Source organism: Onychostruthus taczanowskii, unplaced genomic scaffold (genome assembly GCF_017590055.1).
Source record: "Onychostruthus taczanowskii isolate IOZ18803 unplaced genomic scaffold, ASM1759005v1 scaffold74, whole genome shotgun sequence".
Classification (NCBI taxonomy): domain Eukaryota; kingdom Metazoa; phylum Chordata; class Aves; order Passeriformes; family Passeridae; genus Onychostruthus; species Onychostruthus taczanowskii.
The window spans coordinates 1,605,951-1,621,117 of NW_024505229.1; the positions used below are offsets into that span (position 1 = coordinate 1,605,951).

General features: G+C 43.7%; 1 protein-coding gene across 1 annotated transcript; it reads left to right on the forward strand.

Moving 5' to 3' along the window:
- The first annotated feature begins 2,141 nt into the window (after nt 1–2,141).
- LOC121345656 (bile acid receptor-like) lies at nt 2,142–14,487 on the forward strand. Its single transcript, XM_041422774.1, has 11 exons — nt 2,142–2,258; nt 6,463–6,588; nt 7,826–8,188; nt 9,609–9,749; nt 10,698–10,837; nt 10,924–11,031; nt 11,121–11,220; nt 12,301–12,429; nt 12,676–12,795; nt 13,901–14,014; nt 14,155–14,487. Exons 2-11 carry the CDS (start codon nt 6,498–6,500, stop codon nt 14,382–14,384), a joined length of 1,536 nt encoding a protein of 511 aa, XP_041278708.1. The 5' UTR covers nt 2,142–2,258; nt 6,463–6,497; the 3' UTR covers nt 14,385–14,487.
- Nucleotides 14,488–15,167: the final 680 nt, after the last annotated feature.

Genomic DNA, 15,167 nt, shown 5'->3' on the forward strand with positions numbered 1-15,167 from the left:
TAGGTATAGAAAAATAACAGAAAACAGAGCTGGAAGAGAGCTTTCCAAAGTCCTTTGCAAAACGTCCTCTTTCCAAACCAAAGCAACTCAGAGAAAACAATTCTTGAGTTCAATCTGGTTGCCCAAACTGATCTTCAAAACGGCCAGTGGAGAAGATTGTACAAGGAACTTGTTCCAGTGCTATTTTTACCCCAGTAATTGCTTTCTCTGGTTTGTAATTTAAATCTCCCTTACTCCTAAATAACCTTTCTGGTTTTTGATTATTTACAAGCATGGAAAAGAGTTTATTTTCCTCTTCTTTGCAGCAGTATTTTAGGTGACTCAAGTGTGCCCTCAAGTCTCCCATTTTTGTCATGCTAAGCTTTGAATAGGAGCAGTGATTTATTAAAATAATGTAAATATCTATATTTACATAAATATATGTATTTAGCCAGTCACCTGGTCTGAATCACTTCATGATTATGCAAAATAGTTTCTTTACTACAGTGTGGGAGTTAATTGACCTTGGGCTAATACTTAATTACAGCAATTCATTTCTACTACAACTTCTATATAGTTATTACATAAACTTATTTATATACTGACTTTAGAAACTGAATTTACCCTGAAACCAGTAGGCTTTATAAACTGAGTAGAATGGGGATTTGATGCCTTTTAAAAACCTGGGCTTCAGGCTTAAGTCCCCTAGAGTCAACAAGCTCTAAATACCCACATCCTACAGCTAATTTGAACAGCTTATCAGTAAGGTGCCTTCTGTCAGCAAAAAATGCTAAAAATAAAAGTCAGTAGCATTTAAAAACTAGCCACAATTCTTCAAAAACCTCTGCTTGTTTTTCCAACTTTCATGAGAAAGGCTGGATGAAAAAGTCAATGGCATATTGTGAAAGAGATACTTCTGCGAAAAAAAATATTTGTTATATCAATTGTAAAACCTTCAGTTTTACTATTGAAGTTTTTTTGGCAACTTGGCAAGTTTCTGTATGAGTCTGCTTTTACCAGAAAGACAAGTGCTGAGCATAATTAAGCTTAGAACATCATTATCTTCATTTCTGCTGCATAATCGCTGTGTTGCAGCCCCCCATCACCACACATGATCAATGCAGGACATCTGAAAACTTAGAAAACCCCATAATATGCTCAAATAACATTTATTAGTCAATGCTGTTTGTTCTTGAAAGACTCAACCATTCTACTCCACAGAGAGAGTTGTAAATGGCACCTGGAAATAAGCAGCCTTAGGGCAGCTCTTCTCTGCAGCCCATGGAACAGAAATATGTCCCTCCTTTCAAAGGTGATGGCTGTTTATCCACGAAAAGCTACTGTCCCAAAAGAGTATTTTCAGTGACTTTGCTGTAAGTTACCCCACAGGAAATTCTGTTTTCCTTTTCCCATCTAATTCCATGCAGTATCCAACAGAAGCAGTTTTTCCTGAGGTGAATGGAGAACTGATCTTACACAGAAGGCAGGTGAGCTTCTCCTGGAGTGAGGAGGAGCTCACCTGCCTGGGAACACTGGAACAGCAGGATACCTAACAAGAATATTCCCTACCCAAAAGGTCACATCTACCTAGGAAACAACGAAAACACCAAATTGTAATATTAATTTATTAGGAGTTACTAATAATGGAAATACTTGGGGTTTAAGAATGAAATTTTGCTGAGTTAATGGCAACATGAACTCCAGTTCACTGAGGTTGCCAATGAACTGAGAGTGAGCCAGAGGAGTGTCTGGATCAGAACACGGAGGACAAGGTAAGTGGTTGGTATTTGGAGGTCCTGGCCTGATCCAGCCTTTCCAAATTAAATTATTATGTCATGTAAAAATCTCCAAATAATGCTACTGCAATATTTTCCTCTCTTGGGAATCGAACATTTTCCATCACCACCCTGACATGTCAACGTGAAGCAACCAAAATGGGAGAATTTTGCATTCTAGCAGGAAAGCAGAATCCTAGTGCTGGGCAGGCAGGGCTCTGGGAAGCAGTGACGTGAGGGTCCCCATGGCCTCTGTCCCTGATGACCCAGTTCTGCTGTGATTTATGTGGGCTCGCAGCTGCCCTTGCTCCGACCCCAGAGGAGCCGTGTGGGAAGTTGGTGTCTCGGAGCCGCGGCGTGGCTCTGCCGAGTGTCTGGAGCCCGGGCTGTGCACACAAACTGATAAATAGGGAAAGGCCTGCTGGGCTCCAGCTGCAGCAGAGCTGGGACCGGCGCTGCAGCCCCACGGAGCCCGCGCCGGGAGAGGAGCTCCCTGCAGCCACTGTGAGTATTCCGTTCCCTTCTCTGCATGCTCTGAGTTACCAATTGCTGCTCGAGCCCTACATCAGTTTGCCATGTGAAAATAGTCCTTTTTTCTTCTTTTCCTCATTTTTTTCCTTTCTTTTTAAACGTCTGACTAAAAGAAAACGGCAAACGTGCACTTTTAGATCTGATATTCTGCTGCCAAGGATTTGTTCCAACAGTTCTTGATTTGACACACAGAGTGAAGAAAAATGACTTTTAAATTCAGTTATTTATTTCCCTTCCCAAAAGTACCCAGAAAACTGTGAGTTTCAAACAACCTCTAATCTCTTATTTTAGAATGTATAAAAATTATGCTTTTGATATTATTAATGGAAGATTAACAACTTCAAAGGAAAATTTCAAGATAATTGCAATGTAGTCCATCAGTGAAATAAGCCAGTTCCTATTATGGTTATTATATGGAATATATGGAATATAATAACCAGGAAGGAACACATTTAATAAGAAGAAAAGTGGAATTTCTTCAAAGAGCAGCTTTGGGGAGCTTCTTGGCACATTAAACCAGGAGGAACAGAAAAACCTTTAATAATGTGTGTAAGCTGCATACAGGATCAATAAAGTAATCCTACAAGTTCCCCTGTCAAATCATTCTGTAATCAAGCAGTGATTACTGAAATACTTGAGTGAAATTGAATAGATTAGCTGGTATCACACCTACTTGGCACTGATTAGGCTCAGTTACTTTTTTTTTCCAGTTTTTGGTTTAAATTTTTACAAATTAAAAAAGAAAAAATAAGCTTTGCCTTCCAGCTGCAAGCAAAGTACAGTGATTAAACCTGAGCCTGAAACTTGCTCTGAGTTCCACTACGTGACCACTAACGTGCCCCAAGGTGTGCTAAATAGATGGTGAAGGCCTTCAGCTCGAGTTCCTAAAATTCCCTGTAAACAAGAAATTTCCCCATGACTCAACTGTCAAAATATTTATGATAGCAGCTAAAGCACTGTCAGTACCGACCTCTGAAAGGGCTCCCTGTAGCCCTGCTCCATGAAGGATGTTTTGTATCCCAATAAATTTGATAAGTTGATGATATGTTGTTTTATGATATGGGGTTTTATAGCAATAAAAATGATAAACCCCACATCTTTCACCATAAATAGAAATAAATAGATGTAAAGTTCAGATTCTAGTCTGGACATGTGTATTCTATTTATGGTTCTACTTTACTTTTATCAATCAATTTTTTTTTTCTTTAGTGGATCCCACTTTTGATAAATTGTCAAGTCTTTCAGCTGGGACTAAGAACTAAATTTCTGCATGAGATGGATAACCAAGCCCTTGAATCAACACATTCTGGTTTATACTGAGCGTTTGCAGTTCAGAAGATTGGCACTGACAAAACTAAGCCTGTAAAAGCACAACATTTTCAAACATGCTTAAGCCACCTTGAGTGTAGGTCACCATTCCCCTCACCTGCTCTGGACTTCACATGTGAAAATGCCCAGTAGCAGAAGAAGCAGGAACAGCGTGTGCTTTACACAGGTGACATTTTCTGAGCTCAGTCTGTGGGACTCAGGGCTCAAGGCTCCCACCCTAAGTGTGTTACTGCTTGGGATGCTACAAAATAAGTCATTCAAAAATTCATCTTTTCTTCCCAGATATTTCCACTTTTTAGGCTAAAGTCCTTTATGCATCCTCTCTGGGAATGTATTTAGATTTTTGCTTCCTTTTAAAGCGCTCATGTACAAATATGTATTTATATTGGGAATACACAGAGAAGAGAAAAAGGGGCACAAAACCTTTTGCTTTGGGCATGACAAGCATCCAAACCCGTTGCTCCATTCTTACTTCAGCTGTGTTCCAGTTAGTGCTTTGGACATTACATCTGGGCATGTCTGCTACCTTGTGTCAGGAGCTCCACCATGCTGGGCACGTGCAGAATTCCCCTGCCTGGATAAAGTCACTGTCTGTGTGGGCTGGGGAAGTGTCCCATGAGGTGTGAGGGGTTTGGGATGGCCACAGAGCCTTGGGGAGAGCAGCACATGGATCATGGAATCCCAGGGACTGCTGCAGTTTGGAGAAGGCCTCCCTGCTGCTGCCTCGCTCACCTCACGACTCTCACAGTCACTCATAAATAATCAAAACTTGCCTGGCCTTGGAAATGAAGTTCCTTCCTTACAGATCTTATTCTCGTCTTTTTTTTGTTTTTCTTTTTTGTTTTAAAATCCCAGCGCTTTGTTTGATCAGAACAAGCTTGTCAACACTAAATTCTCAAATGTCAGAAAATGAAACTCTTAATGCTTACACATGTCTCATTCTAAGACAGTAGAGCATTCCTCAGACAACCATTTGATTTACTATTCCCACTGTTCTAACATCCTCTTAATTCTCTTAATTTAAGATTTCAGTTTACAAAGTCTCAATCTAAGCTGGAATTTCGTAGGTGCCACTGGTTACTGTTATTAGCCACAAAAATCAGTAAGAAGGGCTGAATCCTTTCTCATACAATAACTAAGATGCTCTAAGTTTTAGAATGTTTAAGCCAACGACCACCTTACATTTGGTACTTCATACTCCCAATATACTGCTTTTATTAGACTGGATCAGTGTAGTTTTTTATCTGCTATTCAATTATGACTTTTATTTAAAGAAACCACTGGAATTCAGAAACATGTTTCTTCAGCAAATACACATTTTTGGGAAAAAATGTAGACTTTGCCCAGGCCAAATTGATCTAACTGATAAGACCTCATGATTCAGTGACTTATTTTGCTCTCAAACAAATATTTACTAGCAGAGATAACAAACCCCCAGCATTCCAGCCTCACTGCATCCTTTCACCTTCTGCTGACAACACGAAGTGAAAGTGGTCAGCCCCAAGCTCTGTGCAGTCTGGGGGAAGGGATGTGTGTTTTACCAGTCAGGACTTCAGATTCCCCGGGGTGATTCATTCATTGTCTCAGCTGCAGCAAGGCACAGGTACAGCACAAACCCCTTCCTTCAGGGAGGGTCTTTAACCCCAACTTGCTGTAAATTCTGCAGAGAATCCTGTTGAAGGAGTTGGATTTGCTGTATTTTCCAAATCCTTCCGTGCCTTTTTCATCTTTTCTATCCTTCCTGTCTGCTCAGGGAAAGCCGGTGAGTGGTTTTTGGGCAAATTGTCTCTTACAGCCCTCGCTCAGGGGGCATGAGGCTCAGCAAAGGTTTAACCTGTGGCCACATCCCACTCATGCAGAGGGACAAGGAGGCAAGGAAAATATTCCTACTTCCTCCTCTAATGGCTGCCCTGTTAGCTCTCAATTCTAAGCAACACCAGAGGTTTGCTGTAGGTGTGTAAACTCAAACCCAGCTTGGGCCACTGTCCATACAGACTTTTTTTAAAGAGTTTTTAAAGCACACATTTTCAGAACTTCTCTAAATTTGAATTTGTAAGTCAAATTACTGAAAAATGAGGTAAGTTTTGAATTCCAAGCACAGCAGCTCTTCCCATGTCACTGTGAGCTCTCAGTGCACTTTATTAGGAATGTCAGTGAATCCAGTCAGGAGCCCAGGCTCCTTTAATGACCAAGGGGCAGTGGAAAGCTCTTTAGAGGCAGCACATCCTATAGGAAACCAATATTTTGGTCTTCATTGAAAACTTTACACTGTTAAAGGAACACAGGAAGTGTAATTCAAGCAGTGCTTAAGCAAGGCAAAGTTGAGTTTTACTGCACAAATTAGTACTTTCACATGATGAAGAACAGATATTCCATGCTGGCCTTTCCATGCTATTTTCCTTGCTTCAACTCTGCATAAAAAGTGAATGAAATAAACTCATTAAAAGCCCATCTTTGTACACAAACAGGACAGCCCCACATACACACCAGAGCAAATGCTCCAATTCATGCCCAAAGCAAGTTTATTCTATCCAGTTAAGCTCCTTTTAACTTTCTCTGAATTAGAGAATTTACCAGTCCAATTCCCCCACTTGGTTTTGTGTAAAACTCAGAGCAAAACATTTCTAGCTATAACTTGGAAACTTTTACCCTGAAAGAATTTTACCCTGAATCTGTAATGGCAGGACACTCAAACATTTTGTAGTCTTGTTGAGGGTGTTATGTGACTTCACACAGACATCTGATTTTCTTATGGTCTGAAAACTCTGCCATATTCTGGAGTTTTCTGTCTAACCTACCCAGCAATTCCTTCCCACGGGATGTTTCTCCTCCTTTCCCCTTTCCCCAGGTTGCTGTTTAAAGGCTGGTCTCAGAGCAGAGTGGATGAAGCAGTGCAGCTGGGAGCAGAGCATGGCCAACACGTTTGTCACGGTCCCTGACGGGTACGGCCTTCCCGAGCCCCTCCAGTACTACGGTGAGTGAAGCAAGTTGTGTACTCTGGAAATGCAGCAAAATGAACTCCTGGGAGAATTTCATTTTCCCCCTTCATTTTAATTTATCTTTAATGCACTTGAAAGCTCTCACCAAGCTCGTACTGAAAATGTATGGAAATCTATTACTGAGGGAATGTTTTTTTCCTTAATTTTAATTTATCTTCAAGGCACTTGAAAGCTCCTACTGAAAGTGTATAGAAATCTATTGCTGTGTGCTCATACAGATTTTTGAGCACCATGGGATTGTTCTGACTGAGCTTTCCATATAAACATCCCCAGTGCTGTCTCCCTTTGACCTGCATGGAGAAGACACAGGTTTTATTACAGTATTCCAGATACATTATAAATAGATAATGCCTGTTCTGTATCTTATGTAACTATAACTGCAATAACTAATTTGATTCTGGAAGACTAAAGGCAGGACCCAAAGCCCACTAAAAGGAAAAAAAATCTGTTTTTAAAAATCTTTCCAATTTGTTTTTATAGAGATTTTAATAATCCCAAAGGAAGAATGAAACATGATGCATGTTGCACAGGCTTTCTTTGGTATAGCTGCGTGTATTTAAGGGAGGCTGGATAAAATTAAAACTCAACAGACAGAAAGGCAGGAAGAACCTTTCTTTGTAATTCTGTATCTACATTTTACTAAACTAAAATCTCATAACTGTGAAGACACGTGTAGGAAAATACTAAATAAAACAAGTGTCTGCCTTTTATTCCTCTGAAGTTCAACTTTAAGACCCCTGTCACAGTGATTTTTAGTACTCTCTGATCCCTACACAATTTTTCTCAGACCCTTGTGCAACATTTTCAAAATGATGCCTGTGATATGTATCAATAACAAACATTTTATTCATTCAGAAATTCACTTGTGGAACATATTTGACTGTAGTGTGGACAACTAATAAAAACAACATTTAGGTGTAAGATCTGAAGGGAACTGTGCCATCAGTTGGCAAGTGATATTCAATTATCTACTAACACTAACCCAGTGGCATCCACGTGATATTGCCCAAACCGTTACTGAGCCATTTTTGCTGCGTTTAACATTTCACTTAAGAACATTACAGGTTTAAATTTAAATAGAATGTGTCAGATTGCCCCTCTGAAAATGTGTTCCTCTAATATTCATGCTTCTAAATCTAGAAAACATTTTCAAACTTTGGAGCAGCTGATGTCGAGGTTTTTTCACTCCCCTTTCGATTTCCCCCGGAGCAGATGTTTTACCGGAGCACATCAACTACCAGCTGCAGGACCCGGATTTCCAGGCTGCGCCGTACTGCCAGTACTCAGCAGTGCCAGTGCCCGTGCCAGCCCTGCAGCCCCAGCCTGCCCCGGGCCCCTACGGCTCCTACAGCCTGGACCCCCCGTACGGCGACGGGCCCTGCGTGGGCAGCGGCTGCGAGCTCAGCAAGGGCCCCTTCCTGCCTCCCCACGGGGAGGACGGCGGGTGCCAGGGGCTCAAGAGGCCCCGGCTGAGCCACCCGGTGAGGCTGAAGGGGCAGGAGGAGCTGTGCGTGGTGTGCGGGGACAAGGCCTCGGGGTATCACTACAACGCACTGACCTGCGAGGGCTGCAAAGGTGAGCCCTCCGTGCAACCTTCCACGCTCATTTCAGCGCCTGTTACTACACTGGCTTTTAATTGAGCTAATGAACCACCCATCTAACAAGCTCACTCCAAATTCATGTTTTTATAACGTTCTTTGAAGAAATCTTTTCACAGTCTGTATTCAATACGAGGACTTTAAGCATCTCATTTTTGCATTGATGACTCGCTAGAATAGTGTCAGTGTAAGCAGGTGCTGGTTTTCTCATGAACATTTCTTAGAGATTTATTTCAGTGTTATTAATTACACTTGTTATTATAATTGAATAAAAGCAAGTAGTAATTACTTACTAATCATATTTTAACTTGTTGGTATGGGAGCTGTCTCATGAGGGGCAGCTCTGATCTCTGCTCCCTGTGACCAGGCACAGGACTTGAGGGAAGGGCTGGAGCTGTGTCAGGGGTGGATTAAGGGAAAAGTTCTTCCCCCAGAGGGTGCTGGGCACTGCTCAGGCTGCCCAGGGAATGGGCACAGCCCCGAGAGCTCCAGGAGCATTTGAACACTGTTCTCAGTGATGCACAGGCTGGGATTTGGGGGTGTCTGTGCAGAGCCAGGGGAGGGACTTGGTGATCTTTGTGGGTCCCTTCCAAATCAGCATATTCTATGATTCCATGTATGGAAAATGTCAATTAATATCAGTCGGAAAGAATCAGACATAACTATGTTTTTAAAAAGCAGATTTAAAATCAAGGTAACGTTTCCATTTAAAAAACCCACTCAAACCCAGAGGACACTTTTAAATCCTTGTGGCATAAAGCTCCTTTGATTGCTCCAGCCATCACCTTGTTATAGATACATATTGTAATATTGACTATTCGCAAATATTAAAATGGATTTTATATGTGTGATGTTAAAGTAACTCTGCTATAAAGATATAGTTTTTATTTCTGTTGTTAATTACACTCAGACATAGTAGTGAGATAGCTAATATAGGTATACTTGTGTTAAAATGCCTATTTGAATAAGATAACATCCAGTGAACATAAAATAAAGACACCTGCTACAGATCTGCCAACTATCAGCACTCACCATCTGAAGACAGTGTGGACCAAGGCCCAAACTGGAAGTGATAAAGAGAAGGAGCCAAAACCACAGCCAAGAAACACACATGCTCTAAAAAAGCAGACCAAAGAGAAGGCATGTAAAATAGTTCCTGAAAAATGTAAACGAGTTTATAGATATACATAAGTCTATAAATATGCAACAGGCTGATGTAAGAGAAAAAATATTTAAGGTGTATCCCCAAAAGTAACAGTGCAGTCTTAACTGAGTGCCAAGATGCACCTGGCTGTAATAACCTTTGCTCTATGGTCCTTGTCTCCCACTGTCCTTTATTGAACTTTTTAAATTTTCACAAGTAAACATGTTTTTCACAAGCTGGTGCTCGTTCGCAGGCTTCTTCCGGCGCAGCATCACCAAGAACGCGGTGTACCGCTGCAAGAGCGGCGGGCACTGCGAGATGGACATGTACATGAGGAGGAAGTGCCAGGAGTGCCGCCTCAAGAAGTGCAGAGCTGTGGGAATGCTGGCAGAATGTGAGTGCTCCTTCCTGCTGGATTCTTGACTAATCACCGCAGATGAAACCTTCTCCAAAGTCAGTCTCTTCCCGAGGATAATGGCTAAGCTTCATTTGGCTGTAGGAAAATGTAGAAAAAGCTGGGGTTGTTTAGCCTGGAGAAAAGGAGACTCAGAGGCGACCTTATCACTCTCCACAACTTCCTGAAAGGTGGCTGTGCTCAGGTTGGGCTCTTTCTCCATGCAGCACTGACAGAGAGGTCACAGTCTCAAGCTGTGTCAAGGGAAATTTAGGTTGGATATCAGGAAAAAGTTTTTCACGCAAAGGGTGATAAAGTTCTGGAATGGCTGCTGGGGAGGTGGTGCAGTCACCATCCCTGGGCGTGTTTAACAAAGCCTGGATGTGGCACTCCGTGCCAGGGTTTAGTTGTGGTGTTGGGGCTGTGTTGGACTCAATGGCCTTGAAGGTCTCTTCCAACCTGGTGATTCTGTGATTCTGTGAAAATTAACTTTGGGGATGGTGGCACCTGTAGCATCTTGGTGTATCCCCTGATCTTAAGAGAACTGTTGTTCAAAAACAGTACAAGAAAAAAAGAAGGAAGTACTAGCAAGATAAGCTAAATATCCCCCGACTTGTCAGGACAGCAGTGAGCAGATCAGATGAGCTTTAGGATTTGAGGGAAAAAAGTTAAATAAAAATGGCATGATGGGCTTTGATAAAAAATTCTGATGCCTGTGTGTCACAGAGCCACAAGGACAAAGTTGCCTGCAGACCCTCAGGCCTTTGGTGGCTACTGAACACCAGCTCACCTGGTAAGTAACACACAGGCACAATCTCTAGGAAACATAGCTCATGACAGGTGACAGCTTCTGTGATGCAAGACTGGAGTTATCTCTAATAAAAGTGATGAACTCAGACTGTAATTAATTGAAAATGCAAGCAGTGATGGTCACTTCACACCTCACAGGTTTGCTGACTGAAGTCCAGTGCAAGTCAAAGCGACTCAGGAAGAATTTCAAGCAGAAGAGCAGCTTCCTTTGCAACATAAAGCTGGAAGATGAGGGACTGAATAGTAAGCAAGTATCATCTACAACAAGATCTGGAAAAGTGGGATATTTTTCTATTTAAAATATCTCTTTTTATCACTTATTCTTACTCCAAGTCATTGTGATTTGATTGGTTTCTTTTTTTAGCAGATCGCAGAGAAGATGGAACTTACTCCAGGAGAACATCAGCTTCTTGACCACATTGTAGCAGCACACCAAAAATACACAATTCCCCTTGAGGAAGCCAAGAAGTTTGTAGGTATCCAGCACCCCCAGCCTGCATTGCTCAGTCGCTGTTGTTATGTCTCTTGGCTATATCCAGTGTGCAAATGCTCTTTTTGCAGCTACAGGAAACTGCAAGTCCTGAGGAAAGTTTCCTCCACCTGTCTGAGACGGCCGTTGTCCATGTCCAGGTGTTGGTGGATTTCACAAAAAGACTGCCAGGTGAGTTCCTTCCTTTGGGTTCCTTCCTTAGAGGAACCAAATCAAACTGATGGCATGAACCAGAGAAAAATACAGGCTTTAAGAAAAGGCTTTAAACTGATTATTTGTACTTCTAACTTGCCATTTACGTGTCATGAGGACAACGTAGAAGCTTTCAGTTCAAAACTTTGCTATGATTAGATTTTTTTTCCATTTCTGACATGGAGTAGAGACATTTTCTGGAAGCACATGGACCTCAAAATAACACCTTGAGGGAATTACTATCTCACCACGTTCTCTGAAATCCAGTTGAGTCTTCAATTTATCATAATCACCAAAGGAAAAAACAGATGTTCCTTCAAAGGAAAAGGCAGCACAGAAGGGACTAACCAGGTGTTCTTATTCATATTTTCCTTTCATAAAGAACAAGGGAACATGCAATTAAATTCACTCTGTTTCAGTGTAGAGTTGACAAAGTAACATTTGACAGGGAGGGTGATAACTTTTCTTTGTAAAACGCACTGACAAAGGTCAATCACCATATCTAAAGCAGGTATTTGATGTAATTTAGCATCTCTGTGAGGCAGAGCTGAAGGAAGGGGTGAGCTGTCTATTTGCTTGTGTTACACATCCTGCTTTGATCAGGTTTAACAAAAAAATCACAAAAAAGTTCCTCTGCTCTTGAATTACAAGTGCAGACAATGAGCTTGTCAAAAGATGAACACAATTTCTTAAAAGAAAATAACGTAACAATGAATGGAGTATCCACAGTCACTAAACAATGCAGCAAATTTATCAGGTTAGGCCTACATTTATCAGATATTAGGAAGAATGCTTTGATAACCTCTTGCTTAGTCCCAAATTTTTAATTGTATCTTCCTGTGAATCTTTTAACACTGAAAACTGCCCTCTTTTTTTTTTATTGTCTAATCTGCAAACTAGCAAGAAAGATCCCAAGTCTTTCGCACATGCGTCATTTAACTGTGGTTCCCCCTTTCCAGTAAAGATATTTATTTTAAAAAAATTAAAGTTCACATCATGTTGGGGGCTTAAAGGCAGCCCCAGCCTTCCCTGATCCTGAACGTGCACCTTTCTCTGCAGGGTTTGAGAGTTTAGCCAGTGAGGACCAGATTGCTCTGCTGAAAGGGTCCACAGTGGAGGCAATGTTCTTGAGATCAGCCCAAATTTACAACCAAAGAATGAGCGAGTGCCAGCCATCAACCAGTGAAAGTAGGTCTGAAATACTTGACTTGTGTCATTGTGGGGTGAGTGGATGATATCAGCTGTATTAATTACATATTATACATTGTGTCAAATTTAACACAAGAGACCTTAACCAATAAAAACGCAACAAAAGAACTTGGATTTTATACCTTTGTGGGTCTGGTAAAAATTCACACATTTTCAGCAATGATACAGACAAATATTTAAGATCACTTTAAGCTTGACTGGGAACTGTCATCTGCCTTGTTCCAGGTCATGTAAGACTTTCTGATCACGGGACATGTTGTCATGTTCAAAGCCTTGATAAAAACAATATTTATTCCATGGAAATGTGTCATAATAAAGAGAGGCCAACTTCTACTACTACCACAGGTAAAGGAGGTCTCAGAATCTAAACATTGTGAATTTTTTGCTTTACTGGCCCTACTTTTCTTCCACTGAGCTACACTGTCCCTATGGCCACTGCTCCAGCTCCTTGCTTCTCTCCTTCCTCTCCTCTCCCTTTCCTTCTCCTCTCCCTCTCCCTTGAGCTGCTCTGATATTACACACTGGCATTACATCCTCATGGCAGGAAGAAGTGTCTTCATGCTTGCTTATATCCCTTGAGTAATATACACATTCAAAGCTACACAGTACAACTGCCATACAGCTTTTGTTATTATTTTAGCAATTAACATTGTTTTCACAAAGTTAGTTAACTATTTCATGCAATGGGACAGCCCCAAGCCTTAAAAGATTCACAGAATCACAGAGTCATGGTGAGGTTGGAAGGGATCACAGTCACCTGGTGCCACCTCCCTGCTCTGGCAGGGTCATCCCAGAGCAATGGCACCGGCTCATCTCCAGATGGGTCTGGAATATCTCCAGTTAGGGAGGCTCCACACCCTTTCTGGGCAATCTGTTCCCCCACAGGAAAGTTTATCCTCATGTTCAGGTGGAACTTGCTGAGCATCAGTTCCTGCCCATTCCTCTGGTGTCATTGCCGGTCCCTGCTCTCCCTGCAGACAGGGACACCCAGGGCTGAGGGTCCCTCTCAGCTGGGGCTCCTCTCGAGGCTGAACAGCCCCAGCTCCCTCAGCCTTTCACAGAATCATGGAATCATTTAGCTTGGAAAAGACCTCTAAGATCACAGAGTCCAACCATTCCCCATTTCCTCGTAAGAGAGATGCCCCAGTCCCCTGACGAGCTCCACAGCCTCGGCAGGACCTGCTCCAGGAGCTCCATGTCCCTTGTCCTGGGGAGCGCAGAGCCAGACACTGCGATCCAGATGGATCCAGGGAGGGTCACATGCCACCCTTCAGGCAAAGATTTGAAACTCTTTCTGCACTGAAATAACATCCTCATTATTTCTGCACGGGGTTTTTTTGTTTGTTTGGGGTTTTTTTTTTTTTTGTTTTTGTTTTTTGTTTGTTTGTTTTTTGGTTTGGTTTGGATTTTTTTAACCAAAAAATGTTGGGGTTTTTTTCCCATTTTCAAGGCATAACTGAGGAGTTCATCACCGCCCTGTTCTACTTCTACAGAACCATGGGGGAACTCAAAGTGACCGAGACAGAATACGCTCTGCTCGTAGCAACAACAGTGTTCTTTTCAGGTAAGCTGGGAAGGTGACAACAACGAGCTGTCACTTGCCCCGGGGAAGCTCCCATTTGTCCCCTCAGGGGCGGCGGCGCGGCCCGGACCCGGAGGGGACATCCCGCTCACCGCTCACTCCGTGCCGCCGCTCTCCCGCAGACCGCCCGCTGCTGAGGGACAAGCGCCATGTGGAGGAGCTGCAGGAGCCGCTGCTGGGGATCCTGTACAAGCACTCGAAGCTGCAGCACCCGCGGGACCCGCAGCGCTTCGCGCGGCTGCTGGGGCGCCTCACGGAGCTGCGCTCGCTCCGCCACGCCCACGCGGGGGCGCTGCGCGCGCGGGACCCGCGCCTGGCCGCGCCGCTGCGCGACCTCTGGGACCTCCACTAGGCGCCGCCAACGCCGCCGGCCCGCGCGCCCCTTCCCGCCTCGGGTGCGCGCCGTCCTTTCCCGCCCTTTTCGCCCTCCCTCAGCGGCAGCCGTGAGGTGCCGGTGTCGGTGTGGCTGCCGGTGTCGCTGCCGGTGTAGGTGGTGGCGGCGATGTCGCTGTCGGTACAAGTGTTAGTGTTGGTACCAGTGCCGGTGCTGGCATCGGTTTGGGTGCCACGCTCAGTGCCGGTGACAGTGCTGGTGTCGGTGTTGGTGCCGGTGTTGTTGTTGGTGTAGGTGGTGGCGGTGATGTCGGTGTCAGTACAAGTGTTGGTGTTGGTACCAGTGCCGGTATCGGTTTGGGTGCCACGCTCAGTGCCGGTGACAGTGCTGGTGTCGGTGTTGGTGCCGGTGTTGTTGTTGGTGTAGGTGGTGGCGGTGATGTCGGTGTCAGTACAAGTGTTGGTGTTGGTACCAGTGCCGGTATCGGTTTGGGTGCCACGCTCAGTGCCGGTGACAGTGCTGGTGTCGGTGTTGGTGCCGGTGTTGTTGTTGGTGTAGGTGGTGGCGGTGATGTCGGTGTCAGTACAAGTGTTGGTGTTGGTACCAGTGCCGGTATCGGTTTGGGTGCAGTGCTCAGTGCCGGTGTCAGTGCTGGTGCTGATGTTGCTGCCAGGGCCGGTGCTGGTTGTCGCTGCTGATGTGTCGGTGTTGGTACCGGTGCTGGTGCCGGTGCTGGTATCAGTACCAGTGGCGATGTCAGTGCCGGTATCAAGTGCTGGTGTCACCGCTTTTCTCCGGACC

Coding starts and splice junctions, on each gene's coding strand:
- LOC121345656 (XM_041422774.1), top strand. CDS start 6,498: ATGAAGCAGTGCAGCTGGGAGCAGAGCATGGCCAACACGTTTGTCACG. Junction 12,796..13,900: donor AACTTCTACTACTACCACAG/GTAAAGGAGGTC, acceptor CCCATTTTCAAG/GCATAACTGAGGAGTTCATC. Junction 14,015..14,154: donor AACAACAGTGTTCTTTTCAG/GTAAGCTGGGAA, acceptor GCTCTCCCGCAG/ACCGCCCGCTGCTGAGGGAC.